The 24271-nt window shown below is 50.6% G+C and overlaps 1 protein-coding gene across 2 annotated transcripts in view; it reads right to left on the bottom strand.

Annotated features, from left to right (window-relative positions):
• LOC116948471 (uncharacterized) overlaps nt 1-22135 on the bottom strand; it is a 45652-nt gene extending 23517 nt beyond the window's left edge. Inside the window, exons 1-8 of one of the 2 annotated variants that reach the window (XM_076071540.1) lie at nt 21616-22135; nt 11232-11591; nt 9471-9618; nt 6620-6693; nt 5252-5392; nt 3832-3927; nt 2209-2274; nt 476-568 (exon numbers count right to left, since the gene is read on the bottom strand). In XM_076071540.1, the coding sequence (XP_075927655.1) occupies nt 476-568; nt 2209-2274; nt 3832-3927; nt 5252-5392; nt 6620-6693; nt 9471-9618; nt 11232-11300 (687 nt within the window). In that variant the 5' untranslated portion in view covers nt 11301-11591; nt 21616-22135. Of the gene's footprint in view, nt 1-475; nt 569-2208; nt 2275-3822; nt 3928-5251; nt 5393-6619; nt 6694-9470; nt 9619-11231; nt 11592-21615 lie in introns of both variants that reach the window. The other variant, XM_076071539.1, reaches the window with a different exon arrangement.
• Between the last annotated feature and the right edge of the window lie 2136 nt (nt 22136-24271).

Raw genomic sequence — 24271 nt, 5'->3', positions numbered from 1 at the left:
GTCTGTTTTTTAAGTGAGAACACACGTTGCACGGCAGATAAAAGTTATGCCCCCCCCCCCAGTGTGGATACATAAGCCAACTTCAGAAGAAGTTCAGTGAAGTAATTTTTCAGCGTTGAGCTCAGGGGTCTCTGGTGATTGCTGGCTCTGTTTCTAATTTGGCCTCACGAGTCATGATTGCCGTGTACAATCCAATGGCGTAAATTTGGGGGTAATTTGTTTCAAACATGGACGCTGACACCGGCACACACAACGGCCAGCTCTTGCGAATGACGCCATGGGATCTTTTAAACGTCCGTTGCGAAGAGTGGACGGCGCGTGCGTGTAGTCTTTTTTTTTGGTCAATACACACCGCAGCATTAACCGGGGCGGCCTGCCGGATTCAAACCGGTGAACCTCTGCGATGAACGCGAGACCACTCGGCCGCTGTCGCCGCTCACTGCATGAGCCTCCCCCCCCCCCCATCCCATCTCACCTTGTCCTTGATTTTCCTCCATGGCAGCTGTCCGATAGCGAATTCCACGAGCATGTAGAAGAGGGACCACAGGTCGTCATGGCGACCCATCTCCTGCACCGCACGCACACGGCAACACACACGGGGGCCGGAGGGCAGTGAGCGCAGCATCCACGTGACACAGCTACTGCAACTTGCTGACCCGCCCATCCTGGACACCTGTGAAAAAGAGCTTCATAGCTCATCAGGTTACTCCAGTCTAAGTAAAGATTCTGATTCTGATATCCGTTCATTTTAAATCCCCCGTCAACTTTTTAACCCTTTCCAAGCAAGGTTGAAAGCACATATGCATTGACTCTGTCCTCCTGTAAAGCCACACCAGGGGAGGAGCCACTCATCGTAATGGGCTATCCCTCGCAAATGAGGATGATTGTCTTCCGTAGAAAAGTTGGATTATCTGTGGGTCTGGAGATGGCTGAAGAGACCTCCATCTGAGGTGATCCTGGGCCAGTCTCCGAAGAGTCAGTGTCGATGGAGCACTTCTTCATGTGGGCTTCGAGGACATCCTTGAAGCGCTTTCTCTGCCCTCCTCTTGAACGCACATCCTGACTTAGCTGGGAGCAGAAGACTTCGCTTTTATGGAAAACGATCCGACACAGACGGCCCCTAAGACACAAAGTCTCGCTGTTGGAGACCTATCGCATTGAAAACCGGCCAAACGGATCGGTGTTGCCCAAAAACTTGAGGGCAACGTATTTTGCCCATACAGACGGCCATCGGCTTCCCATACCACCGATTCAATATTTAAATAATACGCAGGACAAACGCGCCTCGGGCAGCGTTACAGAGTCAATCCGCACGCATGACTCTCCCCTAAAACTTGTTCCACGTCAGCACGTATCAATTACCCCCCCTCCCCCACTATGGCCAACGCAGCAAAATCAATGAAACGTCATCATTCGGAGTCAAGCATTCCTCTTTGTCTCGTGTTCACGACCCATCTCGTCTCTATTCTCGCCTTCTTCGGTCTCAGTTGCTTACGCTTTAATTCACGTCATTCTCTGCAGTAGCCTAAATTACGCAAGCTCTGCAGGGCAAGGAATATCGTCTGGGGCACTGCCGCAGCTGTTGGCAGTTTCAGACTCTGGGGTCTTAACGTGAGCTTTACCCGCAACGAGTTTTCGACGTCATTGGTAAGGTACGGGTCCTCCTGTCCGCCTTCGTTACGGATGCGAGGAAGAAGTGAGAATGTGGAGGCGACAGAGGGACTTTGTGTGTTAAGGCAGTGGTGTGCTTAGCGCAGGGGGCTGTGAGAAGGAGATGTACTGAGATGCGTTGTGTAGGCAGGAGATGCATTGAGCAGGAGATGCAATGAGATGAATTGATATGCGTCGTGTAAGCAGGCTAAATTGGCTGCGTTATCCCCTTTAGTCTCAAGAGGCGGGCCATTGACAAAGTAACGTCCACGTTACCGTACGAGTTCGAATGCGGGCAGTTGCCCGTGACTAAACTGGGTTCTCAAGTGTAGCGAGTTGATGGTCTCAGCCGCAGCTGCAAGGTGCCCTGCGCGAGACCTCAATGGAGTCTACGTCTCATGGCACGACGCCAATTGCACGACCAAAAAGACAAAGGGTTTTAAACTAAACAGGAAAAAAGAACACGGGGGGGAAAAAAATTGAGGAGGTCGCCCCCCAATGATGAACTCAACCCTGTGAACGTCGCCCACCGCCTTCCCGAGCGTGGAGCTCACGTACCCGGTTCTTGTGAGCGTTGACCGAAGCGTATCGCACCGTGCCCCGGAATCCGGCCACGGCGCGCGGCTGTAATCAACAACAAACGACACAACGGCGTTACTCGGTTTCAACAGTGGCTGTGTCAAGACTGTGGAGCCAGCACGAGTTCCAGCTTCGTATCCCAAGCTCCCACCCGCCCGGTCACCATTGGCTGCGCCAATAAAAACGCATCGCGCACACGAGGTCGTTGACTTAAGCCGGACTTATCCTGCTTCGAGAATTAAATGCGCGACTAAAATCACGTAATCAATTGCGTGAAACGTTATCTTCATAATCAAACGGCTGCTTTGTTCATTGAAAAAAAAAACGTTCGTCATGTCAATAATTCGATATACATTAATTATTTTTCATCCTTGATGCTATGCTACGACAAATTCAGTGAAAAAACAAATTTACTGTAGGTTTTTGTCTGCGTAGTCACCGGTGAACAGGCAGAGACCACTACCTGGCTACAGATGAGAACCTAGGTCTGGGGTCGGCAACCAAAACAACAAGTGCAGCAATTTTTTTTCGAAATTGGTAAAAAAAAAAAACGCAATGCATGTGAATACGAAACGGTCCTTAATAAATAACGTCAACGAAGCAATTTTTTTACGAGCCACAGGTTGGCGACCGCTGACTTTGGCGGCTGAAACCCAAACACGAACCCAGCATCTCAGTGAAGCTGGCTCAGTGGTGTGACAAAATATCAGGCCCCTGAGCCAACCACCCGGCTATGTCGGAAGGTATATATAATACCTTAGTAATATAGCATTACTTATTTTAAGGGAGCTGACGTAATACCTATTGCTATGCCAAGGAAATATCATCGTGTTGTTCTCAGATGCACAGATGTAATATTTCATAATGAGTATTTCCATACATCTGTGAACACTACAAAACCTTAAACCGTGCTATTCTATTCCGTGCTATTCTATTCTTAAATAGAATAGAGGGAAGCAACCTCCAACGTACGACATCACCGTGCATTCATTCGTGTGTATGCGTCCGTGCACCCATTTGCTTATTAATCTTAATCTCCGAACACAATTTGTTTCTTAACTTTGCTGACATTTCGGAATTTCCCACGGATATTTGGGACCTGGATTAACGCCCTGGCGACGCCGTTAGGTCGGTGGGCGCTGGCAGCCCACCCCATGGCCCAGCCACGGTGAGCTTCTGTGGTCCGTGTTGATTGAGTAATAATAATATTCTCACAATTTAATTGTTTGATTTTTTAATTATTTTATTATTTCCCTTCTACACGACTTTACCGAAAGAACCAAGAATATAATGCAGCACATTCTCTCCTTATAGCGGGCACCCTGTAAACACTGCTACTGGAGGCGGAGCAGAAAATTACATCATTGTACCATACTTCTGTGCTTCCATGCCTTACGCTCCCCGCCTTCACCAACCCGCACTGATGGTCCTTCTACCACACCCACCGGCATCGGCGTGGGAAGACTTCCGTTCAGCAGGGGGATGGACAAAGGGGCTGCACGTGCACGTTTGACAAAATGTGAGGGGCTCGCTGAAACGCATCGGACCGCCAGCTTGCGCTGGCGTGTGTGCTACACCGCTGGGCGGCATTACCGGCCGGACCTCCCCAGTGGAGCTGGTGTACTGCCGCGCCAGCCCAAAGTCCAGCATGAAGCAATTTCTGTGCGTGCCAGGCAGCCGGCCCATGGCGAAGTTGGACTGTGGGCGCACACACACACAGATACCGGCACACACACACACACACATAGACATAGACAGATAAATATGGTCACACACAGATTATTGGCACACAAATGCAGGCACAATCTGTTTTCCTGTAACGCGTGTTGTTTTCATAACGCGAATTGGATATAACGCGATGAGTGTACTAGAGAACACATTTTTTATAACGCGGAGGTGAATTGGATATCACGCGATTGAGTGAACAGAACTACGTCGCGCGAGTAGGAATAAGCGGTTGTACGGTTGCCTCGGTGTAGCATCACAAAATGCGGGATGCTGCTGGATGCTTCTAGATGCTACCCACGCGCCTCAGTCTTTGTTCAGCCTGCGTACGCATCCCACGTGTCATCGCGGGCTGTGCTTTACCCCCTATATTATGTTATTTATTATAACGCGAGTTTTCCATAACACGGTGTTCTTGTGGAACGCAACTATCACGTTAAAGGAGAACAGACTGTACATAGCTACAATAGGTTTGTGACGGTAACATATCCAGCCCCACCCTCACGCACAAGACAAAGATTCTCCGTATAGCCATCAACAGACTGGTGGGGCAAGTACTGTGGGCGTCTATTTATGCACGCACGGCACACAAGGCAATAGGTGCCTGGCACCACGCCCGGCCACCTTTGTCTCCCCGATGCTAATGTTTACACACTGCACTCCATGTACTCATATGAGGCTGATTAGACCCAGGGAAAGTCCAGAACTGGTTCAGAAAAATCGTAACTGTTATTGGTCATGAGCAGGGATCGAACTCGGGTCACCAGGTTCATAGCAAAGCACACTAGCCGCTGTGTCACCGCTCCCCAAAGATCACCCATATAGCCTGAACAGACTGTTGGGGCAAGTGCTGTTAGCGAGCACCTATGAAGGCCGGCAAAATCACACGCGGGGGTGGGTGGCCAGCACCATACCGGGCCGCCTTTGTCTCCCTCATGGCAATGTTTTTACACATCGCACCAGGTACTCAATTGAGGCTGAGTCGACCGAGGGGATGCCCAAAACTGGTTGAGAAAAATCGTAACTGTTATTGGCCGTGAGCGGAAATCAAACCCGGGTCGCCGGGTTCGTAGCAAAGCGCGCTAACCGCTGCGCCACCATTCCCCACACACACAGGCACACACACCACACACGCACACACAAAGACAAAGATTCCCCCCGTATAGCCCTAACAGACTGTTGGGGCAAACGCTGTTAACGAGCACCTATGAAGGCCGGAACGGAACACGAGGGGGTGGGTGGCCAGCACCACCCACACACGCGCACACCCACACACGCACGAGGGCAGGCGTCTCACAGGCTTGATGTCCCGGTGCAGGAAGCCCAGGCTGTGGATGCTCTCTATGGCCTCGAGCATCTGCTTGCCCAGGCGCAGAGTGGTGCTCAGGCTGAATGTGCCACGCGCCTGGCTCCTGCGCAAGTCCGCCAGGTTGCGGCCCTACGTGAGTTACAGCGAAGGTGCGGAGACAAAACACGGAGTCACGGAGCACGATGCAGGCCGGAAAGACAAACGAGGGGGGTGTGGGGGTGGTGGGGTGGGGGGTTGGTAGGGCCAGAAGCCAACTACGGCCGGAGGCATGCGTCTCCTCGATCGTGACGTTTAACACGTGTTTACCAGGTATTGATGCTCTTCATGAAAGGGTATTGCACCTGGGTCACTAGATATGTAGTGCAGTGTGCTTATCACTGCACTACCACTCCCAGTTCAAATGCACATTCGCACATTCAAAGATCCCTCCTGTAGCCTTAACAAACTTTAGGGGAAAGTGCTGTTAAGCCAGTCGCACCTATGAAGGCCAGCACAGCACACGAGGGGGTGGGTGGCTAGGATCATGCCCAGCCGTCTTTGTCTCCCCAGTGGCGATATTTACACCCCGCACCAGATACTCATTGGAGGCCGATTCAACCTAGGGGAGGCTCAGGACCGGTTCAGATAATCGAGAGCGAGAATTGAACTCGGGTCACCGAGTTCGTAGGGAAAGTGCGCTAACCGCGAGACTACAGCTTCCCACACTCACACACACTAACGTGAAATACACACACGGGTTAACACACAAGACCCAAACATAGGAATAGGAGTCAGTGATGACGTGTAAACGTGCCCCACTCTACATACACACACATCTTGGGAGGTTTTCCCAGACGACTTGCAGTGCCGGTAAGACAAGTCAAGGTCGGCATCAACAATTGTAATCATGTGGCTGGATTATAGTGCACATCAGCACATGGCACCACTCAGATTTCACATATATATTTAAACAAGGCTTACGGATGCACGCACGCACGGGTGTATCCACACGCACGTATTAAATCCACATGCCCGGGCGTACACACACACGCGCGTTGGCCGGGAGACAATCTTACAAGATGAGCTGACAGAGAGAAAGAAGACAGATAGGAGACAGGAAGACAACGAGGAGAGCTGAGACAGTGACAGCATTCGCCAAGGTTTGAAACAGGCAGGCAGCCAGAGAGAGAGAGACAGGAAAAAAAGGTGCAGGGGGAGAAGGGGAGATGGCGAGAAAGAGAGACAGGGAAACTGGGGTAAGAAGACAGAAGGAGATAAAACAAGAACGGGGAGGTGGGGGGGGTGATGGAGAGAAAGAGATGAGGAGAGTTGGAGTGAGAGAGACAGGGAGACGGGGCTGAGGATGGGAGTTGTCACCTGCAGCTCCATGACGACGTAGTTGAATTTGTCATTGCGGCCGCATCCGATGAACTGACACACATGGTCCTTGCCTGCAGAGAGGTCGGCCAGTGAGCGACTGAGTGTGCCAGCGAATAAGTGTGAGCGACCGAGTGTGACATTGAGTAAGTGAGTGAGTGTTCACTGAGCGATAGCGAGCGAGGTTCTGAGCGAGAACGAGCGAGGTTCTGAGTGACTAGCGAGCGAGGATCTGAACGAGAGCAAGCGAGGTTCTGAGCGACAGCGAGCGAGATTCTGACCGAGAGAGGTTCTGAGCGAGAGTGAACGAAGTTCTGAGCGAGCGAGCGAGGTTCTGAGCGAAAGCGAAGTTCTGAACGACAGTGAGCAAAGTTCTGAGTGACAGTGAGGTAGGTTCTGAGCGAAAGCGAAGTTCTGAGCGAGGTTCTGAGTGACAGCGAGCGAGGTTTTGAGCGAGCGAGGTTCTGAGCGACAGCGAGCTAGGTTCTGAGCGAGAGCGAGCGAGGTTCTGAGCGACAGCGAGCGAGGTTCTGAGTGACAGCGAGCGAGGTTTTGAGCGAGCGAGGTTCTGAGCGACAGCGAGCTAGGTTCTGAGCGAGAGTGAGCGAGGTTCTGAGCGAGCGAGGTTCTGAGCGACAACGAGCTAGGTTCTGAGCGAGAGCGAGCGAGGTTCTGAGTGACAGCGAGCAAGGTTCTGAGCGACAGCGAGCGAGGTTCTGAGCGAGCGAGCGAGGTTCTGAGCGAGAGCGGTTCTGAGTGACAGCGAGCGAGGTTCTGAGCGACAGCGAGCGAGGTTCTGAGTGAGTGAGGTTCTGAGCGACAGCGAGCGAGGTTCTGAGTGAGAGCGAGCGAGGTTCTGAGCAAGCAAGGTTCTGAGCAACAGCGAGCTAGGTTCTGAGCGAGAGTGGTTCTGAGTGACAGCGAGCGAAGTTCTGAGTGATAGCGAGCGAAGTTCTGAGCAACAGCGAGCGAGGTTCTGAGTGACAGCGAGCGAAGTTCTGAGTGATAGCGAGCGAGGTTCTAAGCGACAGCGAGCGAGGTTCTGAGCAACAGCGAGCTAGGTTCTGAGCGACAGCGAGCGAGGTTCTGAGCAACAGCGAGCGAGGTTTTGCGCGAGAGCGAAGTTCTGAGCGAGCAAGGTTCTGAGCGACAGCGACCTAGGTTCGGAGCGAGCGAGGTTTTGAGAAACAGCGAGCGAAGTTCTGAGTGACAGCGAGCGAAATTCTGAGTGACAGCGAGCGAGGTTCCGAGTAAGAGCGAGCGAGTTTCTGAACAAACAAGGTTCTGTGCAACAGCGAGCGACGTTCTGAGCGAGCGAGGTTCTGAGCGACAGCGAGCGAAGTTCTGAGTAAGAGCGAGCGAGGTTCTGAGCGACAGCGAGCGACGTTCTGAGTGAGCGAGGTTCTGAGCGAGAGCGGTTCTGAGTGACAGCGAGCGAGGTTCTGAGCGAGCAAGGTTTTGAGCAACAGCGAGCGAGGTTCTGAGCGAGCGAGGTTCTGAGCGAGCGAGGTTCTGAGCGAGAGCGGTTCTGAGTGACAGCGAGCGAGGTTCTGAGTGAGAGCGAGGTTCTGAGCGAGTAAGGTTTTGAGCAACAGCGAGCGAAGTTCTGAGCGAGCGAGGTTCTGAGCGACAGCGAGCAAGGTTCTGAGTGAGAGCGAGCGAGGTTCTGAGCGAGTAAGGTTTTGAGCGACAGAGAGCAAGGTTCTGAGTGAGAGCGAGCGAGGTTCTGAGCGAGCAAGGTTCTGAGCAACAGCGAGCGAGGTTCTGAGCGAGTGAGGTTCTGAGCGAGCGAGGTTCTGAGCGACAGCGAGCGAGGTTCTGAGTGAGCGAGGTTCTGAGCGACAGCGAGCGAGGTTCTGAGCGAGCGAGGTTCTGAGCGACAACGAGCGAAGGTCTGAGCGACAGCGAGCGAGGTTCTGAGTGAGAGCGAGCGAGGTTCTGAGCGACAGCAAGCCAGCGAGGTTGTGAGTGACCAAGCGAGCGAGGTTCTGAGTGAGCGAGCGAGTGAGGTTGTGAGCGAGCGCTAGCGAGGTTCTGAGCGAGCGAGCGAGGTTCTGAGCGAGCGAGCGAGGTTCTGAGCGAGCGAGCGAGGTTCTGAGTGAGCGAGCGAGTGAGGTTGTGAGCGAGCGCTAGTGAGGTTCTGAGCGAGTGAGCGAGGTTCTGAGCGAGCGAGCGAGGTTCTGAGTGAGCGAGCGAGTGAGGTTGTGAGCGAGCGCTAGTGAGGTTCTGAGCGAGCGAGGTTCTGAGTGCACGAGCGAGTGAGGTTCTGAGAGAGCGAGCGAGCGAGGTTCCGAGTGAGCGAGTGAGTGAGGTTGTGAGCGAGCGCTAGCGAGGTTCTGAGCGAGCGAGCGAGGTTCTGAGCGAGCGAGCGAGGTTCTGAGCGAGCGAGCGAGGTTCTGAGCGAGCGAGCGAGGTTCTGAGTGAGCGAGCGAGTGAGGTTCTGAGCGAGCGAGCGAGGTTCTGAGTGAGCGAGCGAGTGAGGTTCTGAGAGAGCGAGCGAGCGAGGTTCCGAGTGAGCGAGCGAGTGAGGTTGTGAGCGAGCGCTAGCGAGGTTCTGAGCGAGCGAGGTTCTGAGCGAGCGAGGTTCTGAGCGAGCGAGCGAGGTTCTGAGTGAGCGAGCGAGGTTGTGAGCAAGCGCGAGCAAGGTTCTGAGCGAGCGAGCGAGGTTCCGAGTGAGCGAGCGAGCGAGGTTCTGAGTGAGCGAGCTAGGTTCTGAGTGAGCGAGCGAGGTTCTGAGTGAGCGAGCGAGTGAGGTTCTGAGCGAGCGAGCGAGCGAGGTTCTGAGCGAGCGAGCGAGGTTCTGAGTGAGCGAGCGAGGTTCTGAGTGAGCGAGCGAGCCAGCGAGAGTCACCCTGCAGCTTCTTGAGCACGGCCACCTCCATACGCAGCACCTGCTTGGGCTGCGTGGCCGACTCGACCTTGAGGGCGACGCTCTCGCGAGACTCCAAATCCACGGCCTCGTAGATCTCACCAAAACCACCGCCCCCAATCTTCTTCAGCTACAGCAGCACACACACACACACGTGGGGGTGGAAGGGGGGAAGAGACGGTGTATACAGCCTATACCTTCCATCACGCCTGCCCAAGTGCAAATACCATAACCCACTCTGGCGTTAAAGTCACCGAATACGACGGCTATCTTGAGAGGCCCCGTGAGCCAACAATTGGGAAAGGGGGTTACGGAAGGCATCCGATTCATTAGCCACAGATATTAATCTACAGTGAGGATGTAGATAACCACTATCAACATTCCTTGATGGGGAAGTGAACCCATACCTCACCACCATGTTCCCAGGCCCCGTGTGTGTGTCTGTATACACGTGTGCCTGTCTGCGTAACCTTGTGTGTGTCTCCAGTCCAATTGTGTGTCCATGTGTCTGTGTTTTTCTGTGGGGAGAAATGATGTAGTGGTTCGTGCACTACTCTATGAACCTGATGTATATATGTATGTTGAACTTCTTTCGCACCATACGTAGCCAACCATGCTAATCGGAGGTGCGGGGGAAGGACTAATAGAATGCGTTTTGTGTTTAGTTTATTGTCCTTTCCCCCTCCTGCGATTAGTAGGGTTAGCTACGTGCAGTGCAAAAGAAGTTCAACAAACATACAACCCGAGTTCAATTCCCACTCACGGCCAAACACCAGTGACGATTATCTGAGCCTGTCCTGGGCCTCCCCTAGGTAAACTCAGCCTCAAATGAGTACCTGATGGGATCTGTAAACATTGCCACTAGGGAGACAAAAGGCAACCAGGCGTGAGGTTGACCACCGACAACCCTCGTGTGCCGTGCCTGCCCTCACTGGTGCTCGTGAACATCACTTGCCCCAACAGTCTGCTAAGGTTATCTGGGGGGGGGGGGGGTGCCTTTGTGCTTTTCAATGTGGATCCATTTGTGTTTGTGTGCGTGTCTGTGTTTGTAATGTGCCCAAGAATCTCTGAATATCCAAAACTCGGAATGGATAAAATCTGGTCAAACATTGGTATTGCTCATCTCCAATGGTGTGAGCGACACGGTGCATGGATTTCAACACAGTAACCAAAGCCCACACAACACCATCATTACCCTCCATCACCAACACATTACTCTTACCGTTCAGACAACACCACTGCTATTATCAACACAACACAATTTGCGTTAACATCGCTGCCATGATGACCACCACCATCAATATACATCACAGTGTCAGCAAAACCACCACAACCACCAGCACTACCGCCACTGCTACAAACGCAATAAAAGCGCCATCGGCATAGGCACGAGACAATTATTAATATTCTTTGGTCCTTTCAGTAAAGTCACGTAGATAACAACAAATAAAGTGAATAAAAAAACACTAATGTAGACTGTAGCCTGGTTCTTAATCGCCCATTATGCCAGAGCATCTCAACCCGGGTTTGCATGCCGTAAGCCACTTGCATCACATCTCATCTCAACACATTTTAAAGGGCACCCTCAGTTGCAGCTGTCTCTGTGTGGCACAAGGTGACTTCAGCACCTGGCCTGCCAGGAGGAGTTGACGATCGCTGCTGCCGCTCTGCTGCTGCGTGTCATCCCAATGCGGAGAGAGAGAGAGAGGGCGAGAGACAGAGTGCGTCTGCGAGTGCCGTTACCACTTTCCAGCGTTCCTTCACCAGGAAGCCGATGGCCAGGATGTCCGTCTGCCCGGGTCCCCCGCTCATCTCCCCTCGCGCCGGGGGGCACAGCAGCCCCCTCCCCGCCCGGGGGCTCAGCGACGCAGCCACCCGACCGCCCCCCCCTCCTCCTCCTCCTGCTGCCCCATGATGCAGTCGAGCCAGGCACGGCCACACCGCCCTCTCCCCGCCACAACCGCAGCCAAAGCCGCAGCAACACCGGTCCCTCTTCCTCCTCCTCCTGCCGCCGCCGCTGCTGGCGCCGCCGCCGGCGCCGCCGCCGCTGCGCTGCCGACGCCGCCGCGGGTGCCGATCGAGGCACGCGAGTGCCGGGCAAGCCTGCGCTCCGAGCGGCACGCACGCGCGCCGGGGGCACAGCATGAGCCGCCTGAGCCAGTCCATTAAGCGAGCCACCGCGACGAGAGGTGGGCGGACGGAGCGGAGCGAGCCCGGGGATCGGTGGTGGGCGTGAGGAGATGACCGCACGGAGCCGTGTGGTTGGTGAGAGGTCGCCGCTCGCTTACTCAGCCAAGTTCCTTGCTCAACTTGGTCACCCGGCTTTGTTCAGTCGTTCGAGCTAGTCACTTGCTCGTTCACTCAGTCACTCGCACAATGACGTCCACACTCCCCCGTTCACACAGTCGTCCGTTCACACAGTCGTTCGTTCATTCACACTCACGTGGCGACTTACCTGTTCACGTTCACGCAGACAGTACTTGTTCACTCACTCATTTGTTTGCTTCATAGTCTTTTTCACACTGAAAAAAATCACTCAGTTGCTGACTTACTCTCTACACTCAATCACCACTCTCACATAACACTCATGTGCTCACTCTCTGGCTTGCTCTCGTCTCGCTCACTCACCCACTCGCTGTCCTATCGACTCTCTTCCGATGTCACTCACTCATTCTGTCAGTAATCCACAGACTATCTCACTCACTCACTCCCTTATTCGCCCACTTACTCTCTAAATTGCTCTCTCATTTGCTCGCTTGCTCTCTCAGACATTCGACCGAGGTGCTCTGGTATGAGAATATAAAAATACTCACACCGATACCAGCCCAACATGTTCTAATTATTAAGCCCCATGGGATGTAAATTTAGGGTACGGATCCGAACACAATCCGACGCTGTGGGAAACGCAGGTTTTGGCGGAAAGCTGTGTGTACGTGTGTGTGTGCTGTAAAATCATACACCCTTATCTCTCCACACAGGGTTACCAGCAAGCCGTGTACCTAATTCAGATACAGCCGTGTTTATAGAACTTTTGTTTTTTAGAACTGGTTCGCTCCATTGGGCTCTGCTTAGCTCATTTATTTAAGGAAACAACTTCCACGTGTTTTTTTATGATTAACAGCAGGGTGGTTCATTGGAATTGAGCGGTAGATGTATTTATACAATGTGGAGCACGTGGTTCAAAATATGTTTTTAACTCTACAGAACCCTATCAGACACCGGTCTGTCAGTCTATTGGTCTAGAGACCCGATTCAAAAAGTATCTCCTCAAGTAGTCATTGGTGACTGGGCTGAGACCATCGCCTCTCACTACGCACGAAAAACATGCGTGTGTTTTGAACTTCTGCCACACCGTATGTAGCCACCCGCGCTAATAAGAAGGTGCGGGATGAGAACCTGGCTTTATCAGAGAGGGGGCAGGCACTTGGCGTCGAAACCAGCTCCTCAAGGAGGTGATGAGGACAAGGGTCCCTGATCTGATATGGGCCAATGAGCCCTCTTTAGCCACATGACATGTAAAGTAAGCCACTGTGGTTTTCACTCATTCCACGAAGGGGAAGCACAAACTATACGAACTCTCTCCTGAAGCCCTCTTTTGGCTATCAGACCTCAAGATTGGCATTCAGCTCCTGAACATATTGCCATACGCAAGAATAGAATAGCCAACACGCACACCCCTAAACCAGCTCTCTCCTCACACACACACAGTGCACTTAAGCAACCGCCGTGGTAATGGGCACGTTAAAACACTTTTACTGCGAGTCCAAACAAGCACTTAAAGCCCAACCTAATAAATCGAAATATTAAAGCAGCGCATAGGGCCACAAGGTTGAGAAACACAGACGCATTGCTAGGTCGGAGAGCGAGGGAAGGGTTTGTACAAGAATACATTTGCATGTAACAACAGCAATGAGTATGAAGGACACTGCACGTAACATTCATTGCAATCAGCCATTCAATGCTGGATGAAGGCCTTTCAAAGTGATCAACATTGCTCACGGACTCACAATACAACAATCCATTTAGCTTTGGTATATCAGCCCATTTATCTGCTCCATCTCCGCAGTGGTCATCCTCTCTGTTGGCAGTCTTGACGAACGACTGTCTTCCCTTCAGGAGCGGTGTACTGACCAAGCACATATACTTTTCGTAACAAGTCAACAGGGTGCCTCTAATCTGAATTTGTTCTCGAATCCACATATTCCTGTTTCTGTCGCTCCCTGTCATGCGCACTCCCCCATAATCTGTTCAGCAACTCCCGCAGTGAAGTGCAACCGTTCCACGTTAAACAACGGCCCGCGGCAACAGATATCACAGATCTACCTTCGAGATCCCTTCAAGTGACCTCTGGTCCAAAAACAGTAGAGGCGAGCAGTTACCCCAACCGTTCTACATGTGATCGTGATGTTTGTCACGTCAAAGTCAATCATCATTTATAATTGCCAGAGCTGGAATTTAGCCAAATTAAACGCAGAACCAAAAATTATAGGCAATGATTTCTACGCACAGCCACTGGTGACCGGGCTGAGACCATCAGCTCACTACACTTGAGAAGGCGGCATAATCGCAGGCGACCACCTATGTTCTAACTCATGATCTCAGCGGTGTCGGCTCGGTGTGTGATGTGTTATTTTAACCAATCCTGTAGTTGGGATGGCTGGGCTGGGTTGAAACCCGACCGGGATTTTAACCATAACCCCTCATAATGAAGAGTCTAGTGCTCTAACCACAACGCCAGCTAGCCTAATATAAAATTTACTGAGCGCTAAGTGAAATGAATGATTACAGTGTAACTTTTTTTTTGTTCCTGGGTAGTAAGTGTTATTTCCTAATTGTTTATGCCTCAAAAGTAGAGAAAATGCCTATTATTCCCCACAAACTTTGCTTTCGTGACCAGGACATTGATATTTTGAAATCTACCTATTTTCCAGAACAATCCAGATAGATTCAGTGCTGAGTAAACTTGGAGTAACTTCTAGAACATTCTGGAACTTTCCAGTAATATAAATAGTACTATAAATACAGGGGCCTTAAGCCCACAAGTTCAGTTTAGTTCCAGCTGCCTAAGTGGATACATATCTGCATTTTTCTGAGATGGCATCAAGAGGCTGCACGAATCCGGCAGACGCATTTTGCTTTATCTGTGGCCAATGTATCAAGAGTGAAAAAGTACTCTGTGGAAGCCTCTGCTAAGATGTGTGAGGCCTACAACAAGGCATATTTCGGCATGCCTGTCGGGGATCAAGACAAACCCCGGGCAGCTCATTTCACCTGCGAGCAATGCTAAAAAAACCCTGGAAGGTAAGATGAACAATTGTTGCTCGGAATTTAATGTTATAAAATTTGTAAAAAAATGTAAATTGTTAAAGTTTTTAATTTAAAATGTTTTACAATTTTCAATGTTATTGAAAAAATATATATCATATATGAAAAATGTTGCGAGAATCTCTTAGACATTAGTCATGAGTGAAATAAATGTATTTTTGTAGGATGCTACAGAGGGAGAAAGAGAGCCATGAAGTTCGCTATCCCAACAATTTGGTGGGAACCCACTGACCACTCAAGCAACTGCTGCATCTGCATGGTGGACCCTTCCAAACGTCGGACTGGCAACAATGCACCTGCTATCACGTGTCCGGACCTTCCTTTATCCATCGCCCCAGTGCCACACTGCCATGAGCTCCCCGTACCCACTCCTCCGGAGAGAGAGCAGCGGTCTTTAGAAGAGAGCAGCAAGTCAGAGAGCGAGGAAGACGTTGTAGATCCAGATGACAATTTCAGAGGTGGAGCTGAGGAGAGAAACCCATACTACCCCAAGCAACAAGACCTCAACGACTTGATCAGAGATCTTGGTCTCACCAAGTCCAATGCCGAGCTTTTGACGTCTAGGCTCAAGCAGTTGAACTTGTTGGATAAAAGTGTGCAAGTCGCAGATCATTGAAAGCGTCATCAACCTTTTTGCAGCTTCTTCAGCCGTCAAGATGGGCTCTGCTTCTGCCCAATGTGACTAGTCTGTTCGAGGAAATTGGAATCACCTGTAACCAGAATGAGTGGCACCTCTTCATTGAGAGCTCATCCAGGAGCCTCAAAGCCGTGCTGCTCCATAATAGTAACAAGTACCCGTCTCTTCCCCTGGCTCACTCGGTGCACCTCAAAGAGGATTACAACAGCATCAAGACCTTGCTGGACGCCTTGAAGTATGATGAGTACGGCTGGGAGGTCATCGGAGACTTCAAAATGGTGGCAATCCTGATGGGTCTCCAAGGCGGTTTTACCAAGTTTCCCTGCTATCTTTGCCTTTGGTGACAGCAGGGACATCAAGGTGCACTACCACAGGCGGAATTGGCCACAGCGGACCGAGTTCTCTGTGGGGAGGAACAACGTCAAGTGGGAGCCACTGGTGGACCCCCGGAAGGTGCTGATGCCACCACTGTACATCAAATTGGGCCCTATGAAACAATTTGTCAGAGCTGTAGATAAGGAGTCGCCTTCAAGATTGCTTCCCTAAGCTGTCTGAGGCAAAGGTCAAAGCCAGTGTCTTCGTCGGACCAGAGATAAAGAAGATCCTGGAGTGCAATGAATTCCCCAAGAAGCTCACTAGTAAGGAGAAAGCGGCTTGGAACAGCTTTGTCGCAGTGGTTCGTGGCTTCCTGGGCAATCACAAGGTCGAAAACTATGTGGAGCTGGTTGAGACTGGTGAAGAACTACGGCACTATGGGCTGTCCCTCAAAGTCCATATCCTTCATGCTCATCTTGATAAATTCAAGGAGAACATGGGAGCTTACTCGGAGGAGCAAGGCGAGCGCTTCGACCAGGATATACTGGACTTTGAACGCCACTACCAAGGACAGTATAACGAGAACATGATGGGAGACTACATTTGGAGGCTGATTCGTGAAAGTAATTTACAGTATAATCGTAAATCTCGAAAAACTACTCACTTCAAAATTTTTTGTAGTAATTTTTGTATTACTTTAGTATAAATACATGTTCTTTTTGATTCATATTTTTTCTGACTTTATGTGAACGAAAAGACACAAATTCGCTCGTTTTCTCATTGAAAAAAAAAGCAAAGTTCGTGGAGAATAATAGCCATGAAATAACACTTACTACCCAGGAACAAAAAATTGCGTTACATAGTGTTATGCTTCGAGGTAAAGTGTCTTCTTATTCAAACGTACATTTAGCAGTGCTTCACACGTGTTAGAGGACCTGACCCATTCGGAGAGTTTCCACATTTCTATAGCAAGAACCAATCTATCCACTGATTCCTGGCACCACATGTAAGCAAAGAGATGATGACGGTGAAGGCGGTGATGATGATGATACAGCTGTAAACAAAATCCACAATTTGAACATAGCCTCTCAAAATGGGGAGTCTTGCTGCAATCATCGTAATTATACGGTCAAGTTAACCCCCTGCAATCTGATGACAACACTAAAAATGGAGGAACACAGGCACACCGGAACTTGCACATGGAATGGAAACCTGAGCACCCGGAGTAAATGAGCACCCAGAGTAAACCCACACGCACGAGTGTGACGCAGAGAGGCTCCCGCGCAACCCGCCTGCTGTACTCTGCCAACCCTGTAGGCCTAGCGGCGTTGGGTGTCTCCAAAAGCCTGCGTGATCCATCAACCCTTGCCTCCAAAGTGTTGTATCACAACCTCTATTATTAAAAAAACTCTATTATGTCTATTGGTCGCGAAAGCCTACGTGTTAAACTGTTGTACCACAGCTACAGTGAGGGAAAAAAGTATTTGATCCCCTGCTGATTTTGTACGTTTGCCCACTGACAAAGAAATGATCTGTCTATAATTTTAATGGTAGGTGTATTTGAACAGTGAGAGACAGAATAACAAGAAAATACAGAAAAACGCATGTCAAAAATGTTATAAATTAATTTGCATTTTAATGAGGGAAATAAGTATTTGACCCCCCTGCAAAACATGACTTAGTACTTGGTGGCAAAACCCTTGTTGGCAATCAGAGAGGTCAGACGTTTCTTGTAGTTGGCCACTAGGTTTGCACACATCTCAGGAGGAATTTTGTCCCACTCCTCTTTGCAGATATTCTCCAAGTCATTAAGGTTTCGAGGCTGACGTTTGGCAACTCGAACCTTCAGCTCCCTCCACAGATTTTCTATGGGATTAAGGTCTGGAAACTGGCTAGGCCACTCCAGGACCTTAATGTGCTTCTTCTTGAGCCACTCCTTTGTTGCCTTGGCCATGTGTTTTGGGTCATTGTCATGCTGGAATACCCATCCACGACCCATTTTCAATTCCCTGGCTGAGGGAAGGAGGTTCTCACCCAAGATTTTACGGTACATGGCCCCGTCCATCGCCCCTTTGATGCGGTGAAGTTGTCCTGTCCCCTTAGCAGAAAAACACCCCCAAAGCATGTTTCCATCTCCATGTTTGACGGTGGGGATGGTGTTCTTGGGGTCATAGGCAGCATTCCTCCCCCTCCAAACACTGCGAGTTGAGTTGATGCCAAAGAGCTCCATTTTGGTCTCATCTGACCACAACACTTTCACCCAGTTGTCCTCTGAATCATTCAGATGTTCATTGGCAAACTTCACACGGGCATGTATATGTGCTTTCTTGAGCAGGGGGACCTTGCGGGCGCTGCAGGATTTCAGTCCTTCACGGCGTAGTGTGTTACCAATTGTTTTCTTCGTGACTATGTTCCCAGCTGCCTTGAGATCATTGACAAGATCCTCCCGTGTAGTTCTGGGCTGATTCCTCACCGTTCTCATGATCATTGCAACTCCACGAGGTTGAGATCTTGTATGGAGCCCCAGGCCGACGGAGATTGACAGTTCTTTTGTGGTTCTTCCATTTGCGAATAATCGCACCAACTGTTGTCACATTCTCACCAAGCTGCTTGGCAATGGTCTTGTAGCCCATTCCAGCCTTGTGTGCGTCTACAATCTTGTCCCTGACATCCTTGGAGAGCTCTTTGGTCTTGGCCATGGTGGAGAGTTTGGAATCTGATTGATTGATTGCTTCTGTGGACAGGTGTCTTTTATACAGGTAACAAGCTAAGATTAGGAGCACTCCCTTTAAGAGTGTGCTCCTAATCTCAGCTCGTTACCTGTATAAAAGACACCTGGGAGCCAGAAATCTGATTGAGAGGGGGTCAAATACTCATTTCCCTCATTAAAATGCAAATCAATTCATAACATTTTGACATGCGTTTTTCTGGATATTTTTGTTGTTATTCTGTCTCTCACTGTTCAAATAAACCTACCATTAAAATTTTAGACTGATCATTTATTTGTCAGTGGGCAAACGTACAAAATCAGCAGGGGATCAAATATTTTTTTCCCTCACTGTATATGCCACTTTGCCCAGCTCAACGCTGCATAGAAGTGGAGATAATGTGAATCTACAGAAAAAATGGAGGTGAGAATTCTGGGGTAAGGTTCAGAGATTTGTGACAGGTGGAGGTACACTCTACAGTATTTTGTTTTCATTTAATGCCCTTTATTAACCCAGGAAGTCCTAAATGAGTTCCAATGCTCTTTATTAAGAGGGTCCTGCCGCATTGGGATGTTTGACCAACTCCATGCATGTTTGATATGTGGGAGGTATTCAGAGTAACCGGAGAAAATCTACAACATATTATGGAGTGAAGGCTCAAAGATCCACGCAGATAGATTCAATAATCCACTGCTGCACTGCTATCTCCAGCTCAAGCCTATAACACCGAGCATTCTCGGGCAGTCTTCCTTCCGAGTAACCAGCCTGGCTTCATGCTGCTTGGCTTCCAAGATCTAATGAAACGGGGCGGATTCAGGGCGATTTGGTTATGACCGTTGTAAGGAGATCGTATTCAATTTCGATTTAAAGCTTTCGTGACTGCAAGGATTCATCTTTGGTTCTTTCGGTAAAGTCACGTAGAATGAGAATATAATAATAAATTGAAGGCCGCTTGTGTTGTGGCCGAAACGTCGTGATAATTTTATTGTGTTATTCTATTTTATCAATTTATTATTTTATTCTCATTCTACGTGACTTTACCGAAAGAACCAAAGAAGATCGTATTCAGTTTGTATGTGAAGTGAGTCCCTAACCCAAGCCTCCTACATCATGTCGGTCATGGGGGTTTGTTTGACCATACTTCCCCATGCTGGTCAGTGCATGCTGATGAAGAGGAGCCAAGACCAGTTCTGATATCACTCACCAATTACGTTAGCCATGGCCAACAATCAAACTCAGGTGGCTGGTTTCTTAGTGCGGTGCGCTAACCACTGTGCCACTGCTCGCCCGCGTAATTATTATTACCCTCACATTCTCCACCGCCACGGGTTTACAGAGACCCCGCGTTGCCCAGGTAAGGTGATGTTCCCTCTCCGTGCCTACGAGCAAATCTCCCCCTATCACAGTGTTCATCATTGCCGGGCCCGCGGACCACTGGCGGCCCCTGGTGGCCTTTAGTGCGGCCCTCGACACTACACAAAGAGTGAAAACACCGCCCCATCAACATCATCATCGTGCTGCTGTCAACACCTCCACTGGTGTCAAATGTGTGGCGGCCTTCACACTGATGATGTCTCATCGGCGAAAGTGGCCCCACAACCCCCAACTCTGGAAATTAGTGAAGAGCACTGCCCTAATAAGTTGCGCGGCCGCAACTCACGGACCCGCAACCACGACATTCTAAAAAAAAAGTTGGCCCATTAATGGACCCATTCATTACATCGCGCGGTTCCCATCGGGACGGACTCCTTCCCCTCCACCGCACTCGGGGAATCCGCCCACAGAAACTGAAGACGACGAGAACTGGCGCGGTTGTGGTGGAGGAGGGTGTCTGCAGCACAGCGACGCATGCGTTTATTAAACGCCTTTTCCGCATGCACAAGGCTGGCTTTTAACGGACCACCGGAGGAAACGACTCGGCCAATGACGAAGTTCATCCCTTGGCGGAGCGCGATGCGACAGGGGTAGGCGGGGGGGGCCCAGCAAGGCATGCGAGCGGGGATGGGGAGCACGGCGACAATTGGGAGTGGAGAATGGGGACCCATTTCGAAGCAAGACGCAGAGAAAAGCCGGTGGCGGACCAGGGAAGGTGTGGCGAGGGAGCGATGAGCAGGGTGGGAGTGAATGTAATTGAGCTGGGAGACGCAGAAACGTGGAGGTAACGGGGGTGACGATTAAAAGCATGGACAGGGATTTGACAGGGGCATGCGTGGATAGTGATTAGCAGTGGGCACGGCAGGGCGTGGGCAATGCTAGGCTGAGAGGGAATATACATGGGCGTTGGCAGGCAGGGAGAGGAAAAGAACACAACAGCTGGGTATGAACGGAATGGGCAGATATCAGGGATCATACATGGGCAGTGATGGGACCGGGAGGAAATAAAACCAGCAGGTCACAGAAGGGAATGGGCAGATTAGAGCTGGGGCGAGATGGGCATGTCAGGGTAGAGATGGGCATGACAGGGTAGAGATGGGCATGTCAGGGTAGAGATGGGCAAGGTAGGGTAGAGATGGGCATGGTAGGGTAAAGATGGGCATGGCAGGGTAAAGATGGGCATGGTAGGGTAGAGATGGGCATGGCAGGGTAGAGATGGGCATGGTAGGGTAGAGATGGGCATGGTAGGGTAGAGATGGGCATGGTAGGGTAGAGATGGGCATGGTAGGGTAAAGATGGGCATGGCAGGGTAGAGATGGGCATGGTAGGGTAAAGATGGGCATGGTAGGGTAGAGATGGGCATGGTAGGGTAGAGATGGGCATGGTAGGGTTGAGATGGGCATGACAGGATAGAGATGGGCATGGCAGGGTAGAGATGGGCATGACAGGATAGAGATGGGCATGACAGGATAGAGATGGGCATGGCAGGGTAGAGATGGGCAAGGTAGGGTAGAGATGGGCATGTCAGGGCAAAGATTGGCAAGGGTGGGTATAGATTGGCATGTCTGGAATGGTGGTGAGGGCAGGGAGGGGAATCTACACGGGGTAAGGCGAAATAGATGCGATGGTGGGCAGGGCAAGGCATGGAACTGGCAGGGCAGGGTAAGAATGGGCAAGACCACACAATGAATGGGCAGGGCAGGCCAGGAGACGAGACGAGACACGGTCAGAGTAGCGCCGGGGGATGTCTGGGATGGACTTCTCTCACCTCGCTCCGCGGTTCTCGCTGATGCCCCCCGGGAGAGGCGGGGGGCTCGGGTTCGAGGCGAGGGGAGACTGAGGGCAGCTCCTCGGCGAATGCCCCCTGGAGCCCTGCCCCTCACAACAACAGCAGCAGCAGCAACAGCGGCAGCGGCGATGCCCTCTCCCGCTCAGAGACGCGCCGACATGCACAGCACGACTCCCACAAGCCAGCGCGGCCTACATTCCATAGCGCGCATTAGCATACGTGCTCAATATCGCAGTGCGGGTAAGCGTAGACGCACAATTTCACAGCGCACATAGGCGTACCGCGCATGTTTGATATCGTAGCGCGGACAAGCATAGGCGCGCAATATCATAGAGCGTACGGGCACGACCGTTTGATTCGGTGCACCTTAAAATTGGCGCTTAATTTCATAGTGCGCATTAGCGTGGAGCGTTTAATAGTATAACCCACTTTAGTATAGCAACGTAATTTCATAACGCACATGCGCGTATTCCGCTTAATTTCCCAGTCTGTATTGGCATCGCCGCCTTATTTCATAACGCACATTAGCACTGCGATTTCATTGTCTAGTATATATTAGCATATCCATTTAATTTCATACTACATGTAAGGCGCGCACAATTTATTTTATTTCATAGCGCAGATAAGTATAGTATTTCAATTCACAGCATTTAGCCATGAACTATCCACTGTTGCGATTAATTCACCTATTTCGCCCCCCCACCCCTCCCCTTCCCCAGCCGACGAAGCTGACTTCATCGCTCGATCTCCACGGAGGACGAAAACAATGTCCCTCTCGGCCGTGTTGATTCCTCCTTTGGCTGCCATTCCGTCACAACTCTCTATGGGCCATCATCACCTCTCCCAGGCCCCATGGTGTGCCCTACCCAGCGAGCCAGCTCAACTATATTTTTAACGGTGAATTTAACGGGCTAAGTACGTGGCCTTACGGTGGCTCATAGATGTTGACTACCTCGCCAGGTGTACAGGAGGTCGTGGGTTCGATCCTGAGCCTGACAACGCCTGCTGCTGCTGTATATTTGGAGTCTGTGTGTGTGTCTCTCTCTCCCCGTGGTCGCGTGGATTTTCCTCCAGTTTTTCCCTTCCAAATTTAGAATCAACATCACGCGTTTACAGTATTTTGGCTGCTCTAAATCCCCACGTGATAAGCCACTTATCACGTGGAGCTATCATTTGTGGCCATGGCGCTTATGAAAAAGAAGCGACCAGCTCAGATGGCTTTAAGTGGTTCAATGAGCCCTCTACCACCCAACATAGCCAAGCAAATTATTTTGATTTAAAGCTTTCGTGACTGCAGGGATTCATATTCTTAGTTCTTTCGGTAAAGTCACGTAGAAGGGAAACAATGAAATAATAAAAAAATATTGCTTTATATAAATTATTGTTTTAACTCCGGTGAGTTGCAGAGCATTTACCACAACTTGCTACATCTTTCCATTATAAAAATTAATACGTCCTTTAGTCCATCAACCCATTGGCCTTCTTTCCCAACACTGAACAGAGGAAATGTTTTAAGCAGGAAAACTAGAGCCATCAAAACAAGAGCCGGTTCGATCAAGCACACCGCATGCCATATGTTTTGGGGTGCATACCTTGCATGATGCAACCATGCCAACAAGCAAATCACAACTGGTGGAACGCATGGAATGGAAGATTGTGCAAACAAGTAAAAACCAGACTGGTACAAAAATAACTTTTTTGGTTGGAAACTCAATCTTGATTTGAAGCTTTCGTGACTGCAGGAAACTATACTCTTTGGTTCTTTCGGTAAAGTCACGCAGGTAGAAAAATAAAATAAAAAAATAATACATCACGACGTTTCGATCGCAACACAAGCGATCGCCCTCAGGCGGAAAAAATAATCCAGCAGTAGAACTGCTGAACCAGGTAGAACACAGCGAGAGAGCTGCTACAACAACAAGAGGTTATACTGGTAGGAACCTCCTGGTTACACCACCAGCCCACAGGGGATTATTGTGTCCGTCCGTCCGTCGTGCATCCAAACATGGGAGGGGTGGGGCTGGCTGGAGAGGGGAGGGTGGGGAGGGGCTGGGTGGGGAGGGGCTGGGTGGGGAGTGGGAGGGGTGGGGCTGGGTGAGGAGGGGCTGGTCACCCCGTGGTGCTCTTATAAAACTCAACGTTTAACCTACTCACGCCGGCTTGTGCCCGCCCTCACAGTCGGGCATATTTGCGGAATACACCACGTGGTGCCGCCGTTGACCCTGGCCATTGACCGAGCAACCCAACGTTCCTACCAGCTCCCTCCGCAGGAGAATGTGGTTTATGTTGGCCAAGGACAAAGAGGCGCTGCTGTGCGCATATGCGGCGATAGTGCTCTTATGCGGCGACGGAAGCTAATTTACTTTGACATGCTAATATCTCTCCCTAATCTCTCTCTCCCTAATCTCCCCCATTAACACAACCGATGTGCTTGCGTGCGGGGATGGGACTCCTTTCCAGCTCAGACCTTGCCTGCTTGCCCTTGGCCAACATCTATAACCTCTTGTTGTTGTAGCGGCTCTCTCGCTGTGTTCTTCCTGGTTCAGCAGTTCTACCGCTGGATTCTTTTTTTCCGCCTGAGGACGATCGCTTGTGTTGCGATCGAAACGTCGTGATATATTATTATTTATTTTTT

Source organism: Petromyzon marinus, chromosome 33 (genome assembly GCF_048934315.1).
Source record: "Petromyzon marinus isolate PM22_M1 ecotype Great Lakes invasive population chromosome 33, UKy_Petmar_22M1.pri1.0, whole genome shotgun sequence".
Classification (NCBI taxonomy): domain Eukaryota; kingdom Metazoa; phylum Chordata; class Hyperoartia; order Petromyzontiformes; family Petromyzontidae; genus Petromyzon; species Petromyzon marinus.
Note: the sequence above shows the minus strand (reverse complement) of the source record. Positions and strands in the feature narration are given on the sequence as shown.